The following is an 18,972-nucleotide window of genomic DNA, read 5'->3' as shown; positions in this document are numbered from 1 at the left end:
TGTGATAGCATTACGATTTTTTTTTAATTTGGAAGTTTTTGGTTTTCTTTTTGTTTGTTTTTATTTGGAAGCTAATTATTTCACTTTTTTCACTTATGATTTTCTTTCATTCTTGTTCAGATATGTGAGTTCTTCAGTGGCGGGATTCAGATGAATGAACAATCAGTTCTCCACCAAACCGAGCTGAGGTGCCACCTGCACCACTGACTTGGCAGGTCCCACCCCTGCTAACAACTGGCTCTTGGAACTCAATCTAATATTAGGTACTGATTCTACTGAATCGGTGCGAACCGGCTGAATCCCACCACTGGAGTACTTGTATTTGAGGAAGTCTTCCCCAACCCCTCTTCATTTCAATGCCTTTCCTCTTATTCTGTTTGTATCTTGTTTTGTATGTATTTGTTTGCATGTTTTCTGCCCCATTAGATTATATGTTCTGTAAAGATAACTGTCTTTTGCCTCTTTTTGTATCCCTGACACTTAATACAGTGCCTGGCGTATAGTAGATACTTAGTAAATGTTTACTGATATTAAAATACATTTATCATTAAAATTTCTTAAAAAGATAATATGTAATTATGACTCCAAGCTGATCTCTTTTAGGCATTTCCAGATTTTCCTGGTCCATTCTACCACTCAGAGTATGTAACCTTTTAGCGATGCCTTTCCTCTTAACACACTTGTAATCATTCTCTTCTGCTGAATGCATATTTTCCCATTGGCTCCTTTAGGTTGTGAGCTCCTTGACAGTAGGGACAACTAACTTTTTTTTGGCTAATGGCTTACATTTAGACTATGACTAATGTTTTCCTTTATAAGTTTTCATATATTTATAGTATGAATTTTTCCCTGTCTGGTATATTTCAACATGTACCTGCAACTGCTGCTGACATTTATATGGTGTTTTAGAGTTGACAAAATATTTTATGTGCATTATCTCATTTGATCCTTATAATAATCCCCTGAGGAACATTGTGTAAGTATAATTATTCCCATTTTATTGGTAAAGAAATTGAGTTTTAATGATGTTAAATGTTTTGCCTAATTTTACCTTATAAGTATCAGACTCAAAATTCAAACTCAGGTCTTCTGACTCCAAGTTTAGTGTTTTTTCCACTACATACTGTCACTCTCAGAATTAAAGAGTTAGGTCACTGTTCTTAGGCAAAAGAACCCCTTGTTCCTTTTGAATTAACCTTAAAATTTCAGGAAGGCCTTTTCCTTTCATGCTTCTTGGCAATACCTTCTCGATAAGGCTGCCTTATCTAGACTTGGAGAGGCATGCCTAACTGGCCTCATTTCGTGGGCAACAGGGAAGCTATGATTCTGGTAGGAGTAAAAATATATTTACCACCCAGTGGATTATCAGATCTGCTTTCTTCTAGATTAGGGGTGGGGAGCCCATGGTGTTGAGGCCACATGTGGTCCTCTAGGTCCTTAAGTGCAGCCCTTTGACTGAATCCAAACTTCAAAGAACAAATCTTTTTATTAATCTAGACCAGGGCTGTCCAATCTTAGGTTTTTATTGAAACAATAGGCAATATATTTCGATTTGCTATTTTAGTGAGAGCTCTGTGTCAGCTTGGCTTCCTCTACTAAAGCATTTATGTAAATTTCTATGCTTGTAGATGGGTGAATAAGTCATACTATGGGCCACATGCGGTGGCCCTTTGCCGCATTTTGGATAGCCCTGATCTAGACAATAGGAATCAAGGCAGGTAAAATCTCCTGGGGGAGTGGGACTAGGTTGAAGTGGAGTTATGAAGGGTTTGAATGGAAGGCAACCTTAAAAGGCAAGAAAAGGGCTAAGAAATAAAGGATTCCAACACCAATTTTCTTGTGGTTAGGTCCTACTCTACACCTAACACTTCAACACATTCCTCTCCTCCAAGGGCTATAGGATTTCTAGCTTTTTGTTGATATTTAAGAAAAAAAAGATGTTTCCAGAAGGAAGTTCTGGGGGCAGAGAGGATAGCTCATTGGAAGCTCCTTGACTAACCAACTCAAAAGATTTCTCTGACAGATCTCAAGTCCGAATGGTTTAAGGAAAAAAAACCACTCTTTTATGTAATTAAAGCAAAAGAAAAAACCAATAGGCTCAAAAATAAACCCAAATGACATTTGGAAACTCTTCTTTTCCTGTTAATGAAAAGAAAAGCTCCATGTCCATGAAAATTTGAAGCTATTGCTTGCTTTTCCACTCTTTCCTGCTGGAGTCAATGGCAGTAATGGATACCTTAAGGTAGATTAAAAAAAGTTAAATGTTTTTTAAAAAAAATTCTTTTTGTTATGAATCTAACCAGTTGAAGGCAGATTTTTATGTTAGTTGATTTTCATAGCAGGAACTGTAGACATTTTATTTCTCTAATGATCCATATGAGGTTCAAGCCTTCTGGTTAAAGAAATAATCCATCTGTAGAGATATTATATTCCAGAACAATCAAAAAGTCTTTCTTAGCTCATAGCAACTGATGGGACCCACTTATGGAGAACTCTTAGAAAAGAGAGGATTGTCAGTGGAGTAAGGACAATTTACTCTATGTGTATATGAGTGACTTTAATCACCATAATAATTATATTACATTAGGAAAGAAAGTCACAAGATCTCAAACAAGTAAGTAAGGAGAGCAACAATTTGATATTCAGTTCATCTTTTGGGTTTTTGAGTTGAAGTGAAAAAGTAAAAGAATGGGAAATAGAAGGAAAAATGAGCCTTTACTAAAACTAGCTCTTTACTGAAAAAATTGGCAGCATCCAATAGAGAAAGGATACTATATCTGCTGTAGAAGCAGAAAGACCTTTTGGAAGGGGTTCTTAACTTAGGGTTTATGAACTTGTTTTTAAAAATATTTTGATAACTGTATTCTAATAGAATTGGTTTCCTTTGCAATCCTTTGGCAGCTAGGTGATACAGTAGATAGAGTTGTGCTTGGAGTGAGGAAGACTTGAGTTCAAATTCCTCTTCAGACACTCACTAGCTGTGTGACGCCAGGCAAGTCACCAAATCTCTTTCAGATTCAGTTTCTTCATCTGTAAAATGGGTATAAATAATAGCACCTACCTCACAAAGTTGTGAGGATTGACTGAGATAACACATATGCATGTTTTAGCAAATCTTAAAGTGCTAAATAAATGCTAGCTATTATTAGTAGCAACAGTAGTATGTATTTTACAGCATTATTTTGAGAAAGGGTCTGTAGACTTCGTGAGACTGCCAACGGGGTACAAGACAAAAAAAAGTTAAGAATCCCTGCCCTTTTGTCATTTGATACCAAAACTAAACATAGCTGATCTCTTTACTTATGGGTTGTAAGGTGAATTTGAAGGACTTTTAAGTCTCTGGAAGCACTTAGATGGGAGGTTAACGTATTTCCCTAAAATAGAAACAGAAGTCATGGTTTAATTAAGTAGTAATTGATGAATCATAGTTGAAATAAATGAGAAGGTGCTCATCTGTACCTAAGCATTATGTTTCTTTAAATCTTTCTCCAAATGGAAGACTCAAATGAATTTTAGAAACCTGAATTTGTCAGCTGGGCATTGCACCCACTCAAAACCTGTTTAAATGACTAGATCCTGTGCTATACCACTTATCTGTCAGCCACTCCTGGGGAGAACTTAATTGCCTGGTATGTGCTCCTGGAATGTACTACTATCCAATGATGACACCTACCCAAATTTTAGTTATTGTACTCAGAAGGAACAAGTCAAGCCCTGGAAGGCATGCCTTACAAAGTCAATTCTGTTAGATGACAGCAAATATCGCAAGATGTCATGCTAGTTAGAGGACATGTCATGATCTCTGGGCAGGAAGAAATGTTCTCCAGAATGTCATTTTAGAAGATACCAGTAACTGTGTTTTTTTTTTGTTCCTTGTATTTCTTGCTACTGTCATGTAAAGCCAAATATCTGGCAAGAATCTGGACTTTGTAGCTCATAACAGGGATTTCCATAATATGCCAGGTGGTAATGTCAAAAGTAGTGACATCACAACATTAGTGTTCCGAGTCTCACTGATATATTGCCTGAAGCATCAGTACTTGTTTGTAGTACAGAGGCAAGGATTTGAGAAACTCTGTCCTTAAATCCCAAAGGGCTACTATTGGGAAAATATTTCATGTTTTGGATTAAATGTATCTGTATATTAGTAAAAAGCAAACACACTTAGAGTATATAATGAATAGATTCTGATTAGTACAAACTATAAAATATGAACGATTTCCCTTTTGAAATACTGAGCCATGGACATATTGATCAAAACAAACCAACAAGGTAGACGTTAATTATATTTCGAGGAGGGCTTTATATCATTAATGTAACATATCTCACAGTTTACTAAAAGAACCAGGGTTCTGATTTCAATTACTTTCCCTATTAATCTATAACTACAGTATTAAACACTTAATGATTTCTCAGAAGTGGCTTTACTGTTGGTTTCCATTCCCATCTTCCCCATGCTTGGTTTTGACAAAGCATTGATTCTAACAGCGATGGAGTGACTCTATTCCATAATGGAATGAACCTTTCTTGTATTCGAAACAATGGACCTGGCATAGACCTCTTGTCTTTCACAACGTGTTCTCCAAATGAAGGCATGACCAAATGGGGATTAATTAAGGAACAAATTAACCTTGGAGCAAAAAACAATGTCCTACTTTCTTTCATAGTTATCTCTTACAGGCAGTGAAACCACAATATTTAGAAAAGGGGACAGGCTTGTATTTGATAGTATGGCCCTCTATGTGGGCAGTAGCTCAAACTAGGAACTCACATGGTGGTACAGTTAGAACAGTTGGTACAAAACATTCCCTCAAAAGTCCATGATATACTGTCCTGCAAGTAAATACAGAGTTAAAGGAAAAGTGGATTCAAACTTAAAAAGCACATATGGCAAAAGGGTAAGTCAAAGCTGCTAGTTGCTTCAAGTCCTTTTCTCTTATTTGTGTGATGCTAAAGAATCTCCCCTTAAGGATGGTAAATCTTTGTACATTCGTCTTTGGTTCCCAATGTAAACACTGCCGCCAGTGGGTCTGATGGCAATAATAGGACATTGAGAAGAAGATGGGAATTCTAAAATCTTCTGGACTCTTATAAACTCCCGAAGTCCAATTCTGGTCTAAGCATGTGAAGGAAGAGGAAAATTGGTCAGGGATGAAGACAAGGCCTCTTTTCCCCCTCTAGGCAGCTTCTCCTTCTGAAATGTCAAGTTTGCTTCAACATTTTTGCAATAAAAGAAAATTTAAATACCTGGGGGTATCTAAAAAAAAACTATTATGTGTGCCACTAAAGCTCAAAGGACTTGTCCACACTTAGTTCAGGGCCCAGGGAGGTTGATTCATTGGGCATTTTATCACTTCAAGGGAGGTGAGGTTGAATAAATCAATCATCCCATTCTAGCATTGAAAACTAGGGAAAGACATAAATGAAATAATACTCTGATATTTGGTTGAAGTCATGGTTTTGTCAAAATGACCTGCTTCCTACACTGATGTCAACCCTTCCTTCCATGTGTTCTCACCTGAAGTGATTCTTATCCATGACTCTCCATAAATTCCCCATACAGGATGTATCCAATGAACTGGATCAAGGCCATCCTGTGGCTCTTTTAATATCTCTATGGCACCAGTACAGCATTTGGGCTGTCCATCTGTTTTTTCCTGTTCTTACTACATGACTGCTCACCTCCTTCTCTCTTCATTTGTGCTCTTGATGTTGTGGATGCCACTTATGCTACTTCTTAAATATTGCAGCCTACTTATTCTCACTTCATTGACCTTTGGGTTACTGGTAATCTTGATTCTGCCATTATGATAATGTTCCATGATTAGTATCCACAAATATTATGGATACGCAGATTTTAAGGAGATTTTATGTGAATGTCTGTGTGATAGTAAGCAGTTTGAGGTTGCTGAGAGCATTGCACCATTTCCTAAGCAAGGTCAAGCTTGATTACTTCTTCCTACTTAATTCCATCCTTACTCAGTATTAGTAATACCTGAGAAATATATATATATATATATACATATGTATATGTATATATATGTATATGTATATATATACACACATGCATATATATGTACACGCATGCATATATGTTTATATATCACTATAGGATACAAATTAATATATTTTGAGTCAGAAGGGATCATAGAAGGCCAATTTATTGGGAGAGAGGTGGGACCTGGATTTTATCAGTGTGGCGAACTTTTAACATGGAAATTCTCTTCACTGATGCAGATTGGCAATAACTAACAGTTTTAGAAGGTGGCCTGGGGGCTTTGAGATGGAATTTGTGTTTGCGCAAGTTGTATGGACAGAGACAGGATTTGAATCTAGATCTTCCTGTCTCCAAGTCTGGTATTCTATCTACTATATGAAAAACAACAAAAAAAACTCAACTCATACACAATATGTGCAAAAAATCTACAATATGTATATTTCCTCCTCTACTGACATAGATTAACATTTGTTCTACCACATATATATAGTCTTAGATAGCTGTGTGGAGATAAGAAGTTTAAGTGACTAGCCCAAGGTCACCCAGCCAGGATGCTTAGAAGCAGGACTTGAACTCAGGTCTTCCTTACTCTGAGCCCAGTTCCCTGTCCACTATGCCACACAATCTCATATATGCACGAGTGTATGCATGCACACTTAACTACCTACAAAAATGCACATGTAGATATGTGTACACACATCTATGTGTGTGTATATGTATGTGTATTATGTCATTTTCATTCATGTTTGACTTTTCATGAGCATATTTGGGGTTTTCTTGGTAAAGATACTTGAGTGGTTTGCCTTTCCTTCTCCAGCTTATTTTGTAGATGAGGAACTGAGGCAAGCAGAGTTAAGTGACTTGCCCAGGGTCACAAAGCTAGTAAGTGTGTAAGGCCATATTTGATCTCGGAAAGATGAGTCTTTCTGACTTCAGGCACTCTATACACTGTTCCACTTAGCTGCATATTTCTGTTTCTTCAAAGAGAAACAGACAAAGAGGAAGAAAATCAGAGACATAAGAAAATGAAAAGGAGAGAGAGCTATGTATGTTGATGATTATGAATAAATTAAATGGACTGTACAGTTGTATTTTATAGGCTGGCAAGTAAATCAGTTTTAATCCACTTTTTCTTGCTGTGGCTGGTTAAACCAATCATACAATGTCATCTGCAAATAGTAGCAGATAGAATACCTAGCCACGAATAATAAATCTTTCTTTTGTTTAGACCACGTGAATAATGTATATCATGACCTCTTCCACGGCAATAGGGAATGCTATAGCTGAACATATGTCTCTGTATCACATTTCATTTATTGTCAGGCCTCAGTAATTGTTGAACAAATTCATTTTCATCTGTTCTAGAATCTCGCATTATTTTAGATATGCATGGGAAAAAATCTTTAAAAAATGCATCTTGTTTCATTGTCACGTTTTTTGAAAAGCGGTAAGTAAAAGATATGAGAGTTAATAATAATAGAATAAAAGTAAAAACATATGCTCTATACCAAATAGGTAGTGGATCATGTGACCATATACAAGGTCTTTTCTGCTCTAGAAAATCATCTCAAAACCTTTTCTATTCCTTTATATTTTCATCAAGAATATCCTCAATGTGCACATAGAATATCCTCACAAAGATTATATGGAGATAAATAACAGGCATATGGGCCGATAGTTGTTAATACTTTATCAGTCTCTTTTTTTAAAAAAAAATAGAAGCAACATCCATGATGATTTCCACTTGTTGGGAGCTTTTCTCTCTTTGAGATCTTCAAAATCAACTCTTGAGTGCCTTGCCTTCAAAGCTGTGTTCCTTCCAGCACAGATTTCTTTAGAACATACTCGGTCATGTCCAGGAACTTTTCTTAACTTTGTTTTCTTAGATGCTGTAGTATTTATGTCTCTCTCACATGGCATATTGGGGACTGAAGTGGGAGAAGCTAAATATGCTTGTTCCATTATCATCATTTAGGACAAGAAATCACTATATTGTGTCCATAGCTTTCTTCTATTTCATACATACTTCTTGTTTTCCTCATGGTTTCATCTACAGATGCTCTCAGGGTGAGGCAGCTTAGCTTGACCTCCTGCTAGGCTCTCTATCATCTTGTTTTCCCTTCAGTTGCTTTTTGTCCTTTTGTGACGTGATTGTACTCACAGTCTTCTGTCATATTTTGCTAATGGGCTCATATGTTAATTGGTCTTGCCATTGGATTTTATCCTGCTCAGTTAGGAATAGAGATTAAATATTTGGTGGTTGAATGGGCTTCTGGGATTTTTTGGCTTTCTTGTTGTGATGACTTATTCATAGGTGAAGCTTTCAAAGAAATGGTGATGTCCAATGTCATTGATTTTTGTCAATTTCCCTTGTTTTTGGATGTTGACAGCTTGTTTAGACATGGTAGGCTGTAGCTACTATGATTAGACATAGTCCTTTGTCATTTTTATCTCTTCTTTTAATTTGGCATTTACTCTTGTCTTTTGCTCAAATTAGCCAATTATCAGATTGAATATAAATAATTTGTTCTGTAAAAATTGTTTTCCATTAAAATATTGTTTCATTTTTAATGTTTTTTTTTAGTTCTCACCACTTTCCCCTCTGATCCTTTGAAGGAAAAGTGAACATGGAGAAATGAACTTGTAGTCACAGGATCTGAGTTCAAATCCCAACTCTACCACTTACTAACTATATGACTTTGGGCAAGTCACTTATCTTCTGTAGGCCTCAGATCCCTCATCTATAAAATGAGAGGAATGAACTAGAAGCCTTCCTAAGAATCTCTCCTTGCTATAAAAACCTTCCTAAGAATCCCTCCTTGCTATAAACCTATGATCCTATAAAAATGAGAAAGCATTTATTAAGTGACTACTCTGTGTGAGGTATAGTGGTATTTCAAGTACAGGGAAATTAAAGGAAAATATGAAACAGTCTGAGACCTCAAGGATCTGATATTCCAATAGTCAAGCTTGATCTCTGATTCTCTTTTTGGAGAAAGTGTAATATGGGCAAAGAATGCTTTTGTGCTTAATGTGAGGGTGCTGAATCTGGGGCCTATGAACTTCAACTTTTTTATAACTACATTTCAATATAATTGGTTTTCTTGGTAATTCTACATGTTTTAATTTATGCACTTAAAAATATTGTTCTGGCAGGGGTCCAGGGACTTTACCAGACTACCAAGTGGTTCCATGGTGCACAAAGAGTTTAAGAACCTGGGCCCTGATGGGAGCTCTCCAGCATGATTTCAAGCACCTGCAATGGTGAGGTAAGGGATCTGCTGTTCATTGGAGAAAATTCCAGAACTTCAACCCTCCTTGGAACTTTGTGTCTAGATGCAGAGGTTATGAAAAAATGCAACATAAAATTGGAAAAGGAGGAAAAGGAAGGGAAACCTAGGGGAAAGGGTATTGAAACAAAAGAAGAAGAGAGGTCAGGGATTTGGGTATGAGTAGAGTGGGAGGTAATAAGCAGGATGCAGTTGGAGCATGAGACCAAAGGGGGAACACATGAGCTGTACTGCCATGACATCTCTGAAGATGAGAGTCCTAGGAACTCCATAGCCAAGCTGAGAGGTTTCTATGAACTCTAAGCTTCCACAGAACTCTAAGTGGGGCAGATGGTACTGGTATTTAAGTTTCTACTACTGGGTATGAGTTCTGAAATGACTCTTTGCCTCTCATGTCATGTTGGGAGGAATCAGTCACTGGGGATTAAGTGGTAATTGGACTATACTCTCCCTAGCGCCTGTGAGGACACTACTATTAATTTCCTCTTGTTATGTGCATTGCTTACATTCCTAATAATTAAGATTGTTCTAGAGCCAGCTAGATAATACCTGTCTTAATTAAATGCTCTGGTATTAGATTTATTGCTTTCATGGTTTGTAAACCACAAAAGGGTTACCTCGCTGGGAGTTCAGATTGTGATTTGCAGAATTCATCACCAAAACCAGACTATACTAACATGGGAAAAATAGCAAGGGGCTCAAGAGCCAGACTTCTCAGAATTTTCAGGAGCCCAATGTTACAAAAGTACTCATGGTATATAGGTGTAAGACTTCTTAGTGTTTTACAAGTCTTTGACCTTCATTTCTTGATCCTGAAACATGTTTTGCAATGTATTTATTTATTTTTTCTCTAATGTGTCTATTTTCACAATGAAGGTACTGAATATCAAAATATATATTGACTCAGTTTAGGAAAAAAGAAAATATATTATCAAATAATTCATAGGTTCAGTTTTTACAATGGAAGGATAGTACAATCTAGTAAAGAAAGTTCTAGTCTGAGAATCTGGATACTTTGTTTCTAGTGTTGAATACATCACTGGTTATAGAACCTTGAGCATATCATGGGGTCTAGAATGCTGGAGTTAGGAAAGACTTCAGAGATTATCCAGTGCAAGTCCTTCATTATATAGATGAGGAAACTGAGTCATAGGACTGTGACTTGGCTTTTTTGTAATTGTTATCCCACTTGTAAAATGAAGAACAAAGTCTTTTCCTCCTTATTTCTTAAAAATGTTGAAAGAATGAATGGGGTAGGAATGCCATGAGCTCTTTGGAAGGAAAATGATTTAAAAAAAAAACAAAACAACATCCCTATGATATAAACTCAGTCAAAGCCCTTCACAACATTATCGTTTATTCTTCCCCACCCCCACCTCCACTATACATTTCAGCCAAACCTGACTGCTTACTGTTACCTAAACCGTTACCTAAAGCTGACATTTCATTTTTCATCTTTATGGACTTCAATAAACTGTTCCCCATGCCTAGCCTAAACTCCCTCTTCATCACCACATCTCACAATTCATATCTCCCTTTGTTTCTCAGTTCACACGTCACCTCCTCTCAGCACCTCGGACAGTGTTTTGCTCGGAGCATGTGCTCAATCAGTGTTTGCTGATCTACTGCCTGAATCAGTGGAGGATTTTATACTAAGGCCCTTGACCGATTGCTATTCACAAGCTACCACATTGTGAGATGGTAACATAAATGAATAACTTGGTTCATTCATTCATTTTCTTATTTTGAATTTATCAAGCATTGCCTACCATGTAGTACTAGGAGCTTAATTGACTGAGTGTGTAACAGCAACAATAATAATTAGTATTTATATAGCGCTGTAAGGCTGAGCCTTTGAGAAGCAGCAAGGTGGTACTGTGGATAGAGAGCTAGACCTAGAGTCAGGAAGAGCTGACTTCAAATCCAGCCTCACATATTTACTAGCTGGATGACCTCAGGCAAGTCACTTAACCTGTTTTTCTCAGTTTCTGCATCTTAAAATGAAAAAAAAAATATAAGAGCAGGTTTGCAAAAAAAAAAAAAAAGGAATTATTTGTAAAGTACGTTACAAACCTTAACGCGTTTTATAAATGCTAGTTTCTATTATTGTTGTTATTGTTGTTATGATAGCTTAATAAATATTGTCCTCACAGCAATTCTAGGAGGTAAGAGTTATTATTATCCCCATTTTCCAGATGAGGAAACTGAGGAAGATAAAAGCTAAATGATTTGCTCAGAGTTACAAAGTTATTAAGTGTCTGAGGCTGCATTTGAACTCAGTTCTTCCGGATGCCGGGTCCAATGTCCAATGTACTAAGCCACCTCGCTGCCATGTAGAACACTGACTTGTACTGGAGGTAATATAAAATTTAGATAAGACACAACTACTGACTTTGTGGAGTTTATAGTCTACTTTTTTGTTGTTCAATAGTTTTTTCAGTTATGTCTGACTCTTCGTGACCTCATTTGGGGTTTTCTTGGCAAAGATGCTGGAGTGGTTTTCCATTTTCTTCTCCATATAGTCCACTAGTAGTTCATTAAGGTATGCCAATAGCCAGGCATGTCTATTTGGGTGGGATAGAGAGTCTTTTGTGGGTAAAAGCCTATATCTCATTTTGCTTCATATCATTTTTTGAGCACTCTCAAAATTTTTAGGAGACTACCTTCAGAATGATTCTTTGTGCAGGCCAGAATCCATAATCCAACAATATGTTTTTACTATGGGAGGGATAATGAAGAGGGGATTCTTCTTTGGTCATATATGATATTTGAAGAGATTCTGTAGATGGACAACTGTAGACATTTAACTCATGGCGTCCTAATGGTCGTAACGACAATGCTACTTGCAGCTGCTATAGGGGTGTAAAACCAATAACACCAGCACACAGGAGGGCTGCTAGCACAAATTCTTTGATCCGCTTTTCTAAAGGAAAGTAACTTTAAAGGGGTCAACAATCTTACTTTAATCAAACACACACACACACACACACACACACACACACACATTTCACTTAGTTCAGGAGAAAAGTCAGCACCCTGAACTTCAGAGAAAATACAAACAGAAATTACAAGCAAAAATTATATAAACAGAGCAAATTCAAACAGCAAAGACCAACAGACAGGGCTTCCAACTGTCTTACCAAAAGCAATACACACATAGTTACCAGAGAGAAAAGCACCAACATCTGAGTTTTTCAAAGTGCGGGACTCCTTAATAGCTATCCAGAGTCTCATCTGGCTCTTCCAATGAGTGAGCCTCAAAGCAAAATGCTATCCTCAGAGGATATAAACCCTTCTTCAGGGCCAGAGGGCATCACAATCCTCCTGACCCAGGCTCAAGTGACTCAGGTTCAAAGCAGGTCACATAGGCCTATTAAGGGGCGGGGAAGATCTTCAAATTGTATTAAAATTACAGATAAGCATATACTCTCTCAAATTTATTGCTGAATAGAAAATTGCCTGGCTAACAGGCAAGAGGCTTAATTCTTTCCTCTGTGAAATGAATATTATTTTTCCTGAAGTGTATGAGATTTCAGGCACATAGAGCAAAACAGAAGACACAACCTTTAAAGTCCTTCAGAAAGAAACTTATTAACAAATGAGGTGAATAGATATCATGCATATTTTCTGATAAAATAGGGATTTGATAGTTGCTTTCATTGATTGCTACATTAAAAATTCAGTGTGTTAAAAGATAAAGAAGTGAGAAGAGAGAGGACAGAAGCATGCTAGCTAACATGCTGCTGAGTGGTTTGTCTTATTTAATAAGAGCATTGGGAAAATAATTACCCTGCTTTTCATCAATGGTGATATAGCTTAACCCAGCAAATCATTAAGAATTCTACAGTCTCATGCAGTTTTCACTATCTGTAAAAACTGCCTATTGTATGAACTGACACAGCAGGGGACATCTTCTTTGCTGACTTCCTGGAGAATTCTTTTACTCTGGTGGGAGGATAATGAAAGAAGAGGAAGCTGGAGAGAAAGAGCCTGCAGAAGCAACTGGGCTGATAAAGCAATCCAGGCCAGATGAAGGAGATTATAAATACAATGACCCAACCACAAAAGCAAAGATGCTTAAGTGTGTTTTTACCATCTAAGTCCTCCATACAGATGGTTTTCTGTCTGAAAAAGCTGTCAGATTTGGGGTCATGTGTTGCCATCAAATGGGTAGAATTTTATAAAAAATTATGTGATTGATGATTGCTATCATATTTCCTCTACAGTTTCATCCCTGCCCTGCATTCTTCCCCTTCTCAGTTTAAGGCAAAGTAGTTTCTCAGCTAAGACCTAGAAAGATAGCAGTAGTCAAAATGAAGACATTAATGTGGGATGAACTGAAAAGGCTACTGCCTCGTGTTCCTGAGTTAGTGTACAGTGAAGACCAATCAACCCATTAATTAGTACTTATTAAGTATCTATTATACTGTTTTACATACTGGGGGAATGCAAAGACTAAAATAAAAAGCCTTCCTACCCTTAAGGAGCTTACAGTCCACCTGGTCAGATAATATGGATTCTGTCTGTCTGTCTATCTATCTTTACATGTAAAATATTTTTGATGAGATCTGTGACTTCATCAGTATAGGAAATTCTCTGGTTCAAGAAACTCTCTACCAAAGTAGGTCAGAATCTCCTCTGCAATTGATAGACCTAGAGAGTTGCTTAGGGCATTGAAATGTTAAATGACCAACCCAGGATCAAATGGTCTGTATGTGTCAGAGGTAGGATTTGTCCCTAGATCATCCTGATTCTGAGGACAGCTTTCTATCCACTACATCATACTGCCTTAAATATATACAGGTATATGTATATGCATATGTATATGCTTATACACACACACACACACACACACACTCTTTGTTTAGTCATTCAGTCTTCCCTGTCTCTTTGTGACCGATTTGGGGTTTTCTAGGCAAAAATACTGGAGTGGTTTGCCATTTCCTTCTCCAGCTCATTTTAGAAATGAGGAAACTGAGGCAAACAGGGTTAAGTGACTTGCTCAGGTTCACATAGCTAGTAAGTGTCTGAGGACAGATTTGAACTCAGGAAGACAAGTGTTCCTGACTTTAGACCCAGCATTCTATCTGCTGTGCCATCTAGCTGCCCTCATATATATACACATACTAAACAAACAGATAACTTGGGAGGGTATCACTAGCTTCCATAGTGCAGAGAACAGTTTTCCATGAATTCTAGCAGCTTCTTGGCTTGTCCTTCATAATCTGTTTTGACTATAGTCACATCCATGTCACATAAGTGTTAGATTAGGGGAGCATTATTTTCCAAAAAGGTTTCTGGCTTTTCCTCTGCAAGCTACAAGGTTGAGAAAGATAGTTGCCTTCTTTGCTTGTGCACTGGAAGGAATGAGTTGATTTCCAAATACCTAGGCTTCTTCACAGTTTGCTCTTCTTCATGGGTTATCATGCTTGGCCACCCTCCAGGGATCTGAGACAGAGGTGATGATGGAGTGCATACTCATTGTGGGAGAGTAAGGGGGACATCCAGTGCAAAAGTCTTAAGACAGTAGACGGAGTAAGTGGCCACCTTTGTGGTGAGAATCTGAGCAATACTTGCTAGGTCTCTTGTCTAATGTATATTTTCTGCTTTTGTGCTACAGCACCTGAAATTCTATTAGAGATTTATTTGTTTGGGTCTCAAGGGCTTTTTTGGTCTCAAAGAAATTTCTATTAAAACACAAATGCCTTCTGATAGATATCTTAAGCTGTTTACTTAATGCTGCCATACTCAATCAGATCATTTACCAATGCTGATTGTGAGAAAAGTCGAGACTATGTAGAAATGGGGTCCAGGATAGATTCTTGGGTGAGGTGAGGGCTAGCACTTTATCCACGATGCCACCTATATGCCTACTGTACCAATTATTTGCCTTGGAATGGCATTGGAGATAGTGACTCTTCCTGGTACTGGGCTGGGATCCTCACTATCTTGCTAATCAGAGATTCTCTATTAAAACAAAGCTGAATCTTTCTTTCTACTTCACTAATCAAGTCATATTGTTTCTGTTGTGACCCAGGAGTACTTGGACCCTGGGGTTAACCTGTTTCCCACTTCTGGGAAACTAGGAGCTGGGATGGAAGGAAAGGAAGAAGAAGAGAGACTCAAGGAGAAGTCTCTAAATTGGCCTTATCAGGAATAATCTGTGAGCATTTCTACCCTAGCCCCTTTCAGGTCTGGAGGGGACAGTAGAGGAAGAAAAGACATTTCCCTTCCTTTTCCATTTTAACACCCAGCATTCCCCAAGTCAAAGAAACTTAGCATTCCACAGAACTAAAAAGCAAACAACCAAACACAAAACCAAATACACATACCCCCTTCTAAAAGAGAAAAAAAACAGCAGAGCAGGGATTCTTGACTTTTTTGTGTGTGTTGTATTCTGCCCTCCCACCTCGGCAGTCTGGTGAAGACAATGGACCTTTTCTCAGAATTATGTTTTAAAATGCAAACAATAACATACAAAGGATTGCAAAAGAAATAAATTCTATTGAAAGATTATCAAAATTTTAAAAAATGAGATCATAGACATGGGATTGAGAAGCCCTGCCCTTAGAGGTCAATAGGTAGTGTAAAGAAAGAAATTGGGATTTTTTTTGTATCTGCCTGATGGAACTTTTTACCTTCTTTTTTGCATAGTGTCTGTGATTTCATCAGTGGAGGGGGGCTTCCAGTGAGAAATGTCCTCTACCAATGCAGATCAATACCTTTTCTGCAACTTATATTTGAAGAGAATTACTTGGGATACTGAGAGGTAATGTAATATGCCCACAGCCACAGACCCATTATGTTTCAAAGGTAGGAATTGAACTCAGGTCTTCCTGACTCCTACTCAGTTCTGTATTGATTATCCCATACTGCCTCTTGGCATAAATTGGCACTCACTTTAAATAAGTGGTTATTTATACATTTCTTTTTTGTAGGATGTCATTGAGAGGTATTCAGTCCACATTTGTGGCTTATAAGACCAGTGATCCTGAACAAAATGACAAATCTATCCTCTTATCACTAATCAAAGGGGTGGGGCTGTAACCCCCATCTATAAAAAATTAGAGCTCTTCTGGTGAAAGTATCTTTGATGTGCATCACAGTAAGTGAGAAGATTTGGTCTTCTCCACCCAAACATTCAATTTTGAGTTTCATTATCTAAGTTTAGAAATACAGCTATAATTATCATGCTGATCTTTATGATGTATGGTGTTTCCTACCTACCTAATGAAGGCAATGAGTGTTTATGGAGAGCTAATTATCTTAATTACGCCTACTGTGTGTGTGTACTTTTAGGAGAAAAAGAAATTCTGAAGCTGTTCTATGTGGCATAAAAGACTATTCCTCCCCACCCTCTGCTACCCCCCATGAATGAAATGATTATAATATTTATATTGTATTTTATATTGTACATTTATATTTTAAGAAACACAAAGTGCTTTTTTCACTTCTTGTGAGATAGTTAGTTTACATACAATGATCATAGTTCTAGAACTGGAAAGGATCTCAAAAGTTATCTTGTCCATCCTGTCATTTTACAGGTGAAGAAACTGAGACCCAGAGTGGTTAAGTGACTTGTACCTGTAAGGTCACACTGAGGGCAAGCTCCAGGAGTAGAATTTGAACTCACAGCTTCTGACCTTAGAAGCCAGGGCTCTTTGTACTGCACAGCAATGAGGAAATTAAAGCTCTGAGAGATGTCATATGGTCACCCAGCTAAGAAATGTAAGAACCAAGACTAGAACCCAAGGCTTCAAAACTACACAATTTCTCACTGTAGAATACACAGCAGTGAAAGATAGTCAATTTGAGAAGTTGACATCATATGGGACAAGTACAGGACAGGCTCAACATTATGGTTTATTTGTGAGCACCTGACTGTTAATTCAACAAAAAGCATTGTCAAAGAAGGCAAGATTTTCATTTTGATCTTAAAGGCTACTGGATGTTAAGAAAAGAGTTAAGGGTAATCTTGTGCAGTGGAAAGAGCTCTGGACTACATGTGGCTTGGGAGACCTGGTTTCCAATATTAACTCTATTATGAGTTACCTATGTCACTTCTTTCTGGGCCTGTTTTATTATCTGTAAAGTGAGGTGCTTGAAAAGCAGATAATTGTTAGGGGTCTCTTTTAGCTCTCAAATTCTATAATTCCATAAATGAGCATTGCAAAAGCTTGAGTAATCTGTTCTTCTTGTCTATTCAATATTCACAAAAGCAGGAGGGCTGATTATCAGCTTTTAATCTCTTATCAGGTAAGCGCCAAACCATTCTGTTCTGCGTAGTAATTATATTGCCTTTCCTCATACATTTTTCATGACTTTGTGGCAGAGTTTAAGAAATAAGTTTTATTTACCTAAGAGCAGAGAATGCTACAAAATAAGGCAGCTAAAAACAGAGTTGACCCTTATAATAAATCCTGAAAGAAGATTTCCATTCTTAGTAGAGAAATATTTGTCAGTATGCCACACAAAATACCAGGTATTTGCATGAGATGAACAAGCATGTTATTATTATCTATCAATGAAATTAACTGCTCTTTTCTCCTTTTCTTTTCTAGGACTTTCAAGCACAGTGGTTCAAAGTTTTAGATAGAGCTTTGGAAAATCTTACCTGAATTGACACGCTACTGTAAGAGCCGCCTATGACACCCGCAATGAGTAATGGGATGTTTTCTTGTATGGCATAAGATCCATCAGGGCACATATATTCTGCTTCATCCACTTTAGTCAAAGATGCCCTGACAAATTCCAGTGATTGCTCTAAAGCATAGGTATCCCTTGAACAGGTGTCCAAAATGTGAACACCTAGCTTTACCCCTGGAAGTAAGTAATTGTCTCGGTTGATTTCATCAATGGCAAATAACATGGCTTCCAGGCGTTGGATACCTCGATCCTCATTGATACGTCCACATTCTTCTATTCCAGTGCCTTTTTCATTAATAGGGAATAAGCCTCCTAAAACGAGGTCTCCTTCTATCTTTATTTCCCTCCTTAAAAAGTTATGGTCCCCTAAAGAAAGTAAGAATCCCTTGGAAAACAATGCTAGGGTAAGCACCTGAAGCCTCGTCAACATCTTCATTGATCCTATTTCTATACCTCCAGGAGACATTGATGGAAGGAGCAAGATGTGCCTGTTAGTCCTTTTGCTTCATTTCTATGCTGGGCCTTTGGTTCGTCCTTTGAACAAGGGAGGAATAGACTGCTGAAGCCTGTCACCAAATTCCTAAAGAGATGAAAAAAAATAAACAAAAATCAGTAAAAGAAACAGCAGAAGTTGTAGTCCTCTTCTGTCATCAACATTTTTGGAGAGGAGAGTAGAGATTCATTTATGAGCATTGGTGGTGCAGTAATTTGGTTGCCTTGGGCTCTTAGTATATATCCTCTGAGATGCTGGACGAGCTTTAACAGCCAGAGGGAACACTGTTGCTGCAAATCAGAGCATGCTATTAAAGGGACTGAGTGATTTAGGTGAATGGCAATGAGGGACAGAATGCTTAATGGGCAGAAGACAGCTTGTTGGCCTCTCCAGTTATGAATCTTTATTAACCTTCTATTTCCTTTCAATGGATCTGTCCATATGCTGAAAGTCACCATTGTAGTTCTGGCGTTAGAAAATGTGTAAAAATGGGCTCTTTGCCACCAAAGAGAGACAAACTGATGTAGTGCTAAACTTTTTCAAGG

At 37.6% G+C, this 18,972-nt stretch overlaps 1 protein-coding gene across 1 annotated transcript in view; it reads right to left on the bottom strand.

Annotated features, from left to right (window-relative positions):
- The window catches only part of GRM3 (glutamate metabotropic receptor 3), a 132,582-nt gene extending 114,093 nt beyond the window's left edge, over positions 1-18,489 (bottom strand). The window contains exon 1 of the mRNA XM_036762167.1: positions 17,903-18,489. Within this exon, the coding sequence (XP_036618062.1) occupies positions 17,903-18,400 (498 nt within the window). The 5' untranslated portion in view covers positions 18,401-18,489. The remainder of the gene's footprint in view (positions 1-17,902) is intronic.
- Between the last annotated feature and the right edge of the window lie 483 nt (positions 18,490-18,972).

Source organism: Trichosurus vulpecula, chromosome 5 (assembly GCF_011100635.1).
Source record: "Trichosurus vulpecula isolate mTriVul1 chromosome 5, mTriVul1.pri, whole genome shotgun sequence".
In the NCBI taxonomy this organism is placed as follows: Eukaryota; Metazoa; Chordata; class Mammalia; order Diprotodontia; family Phalangeridae; genus Trichosurus; species Trichosurus vulpecula.
Note: the sequence above shows the minus strand (reverse complement) of the source record. Positions and strands in the feature narration are given on the sequence as shown.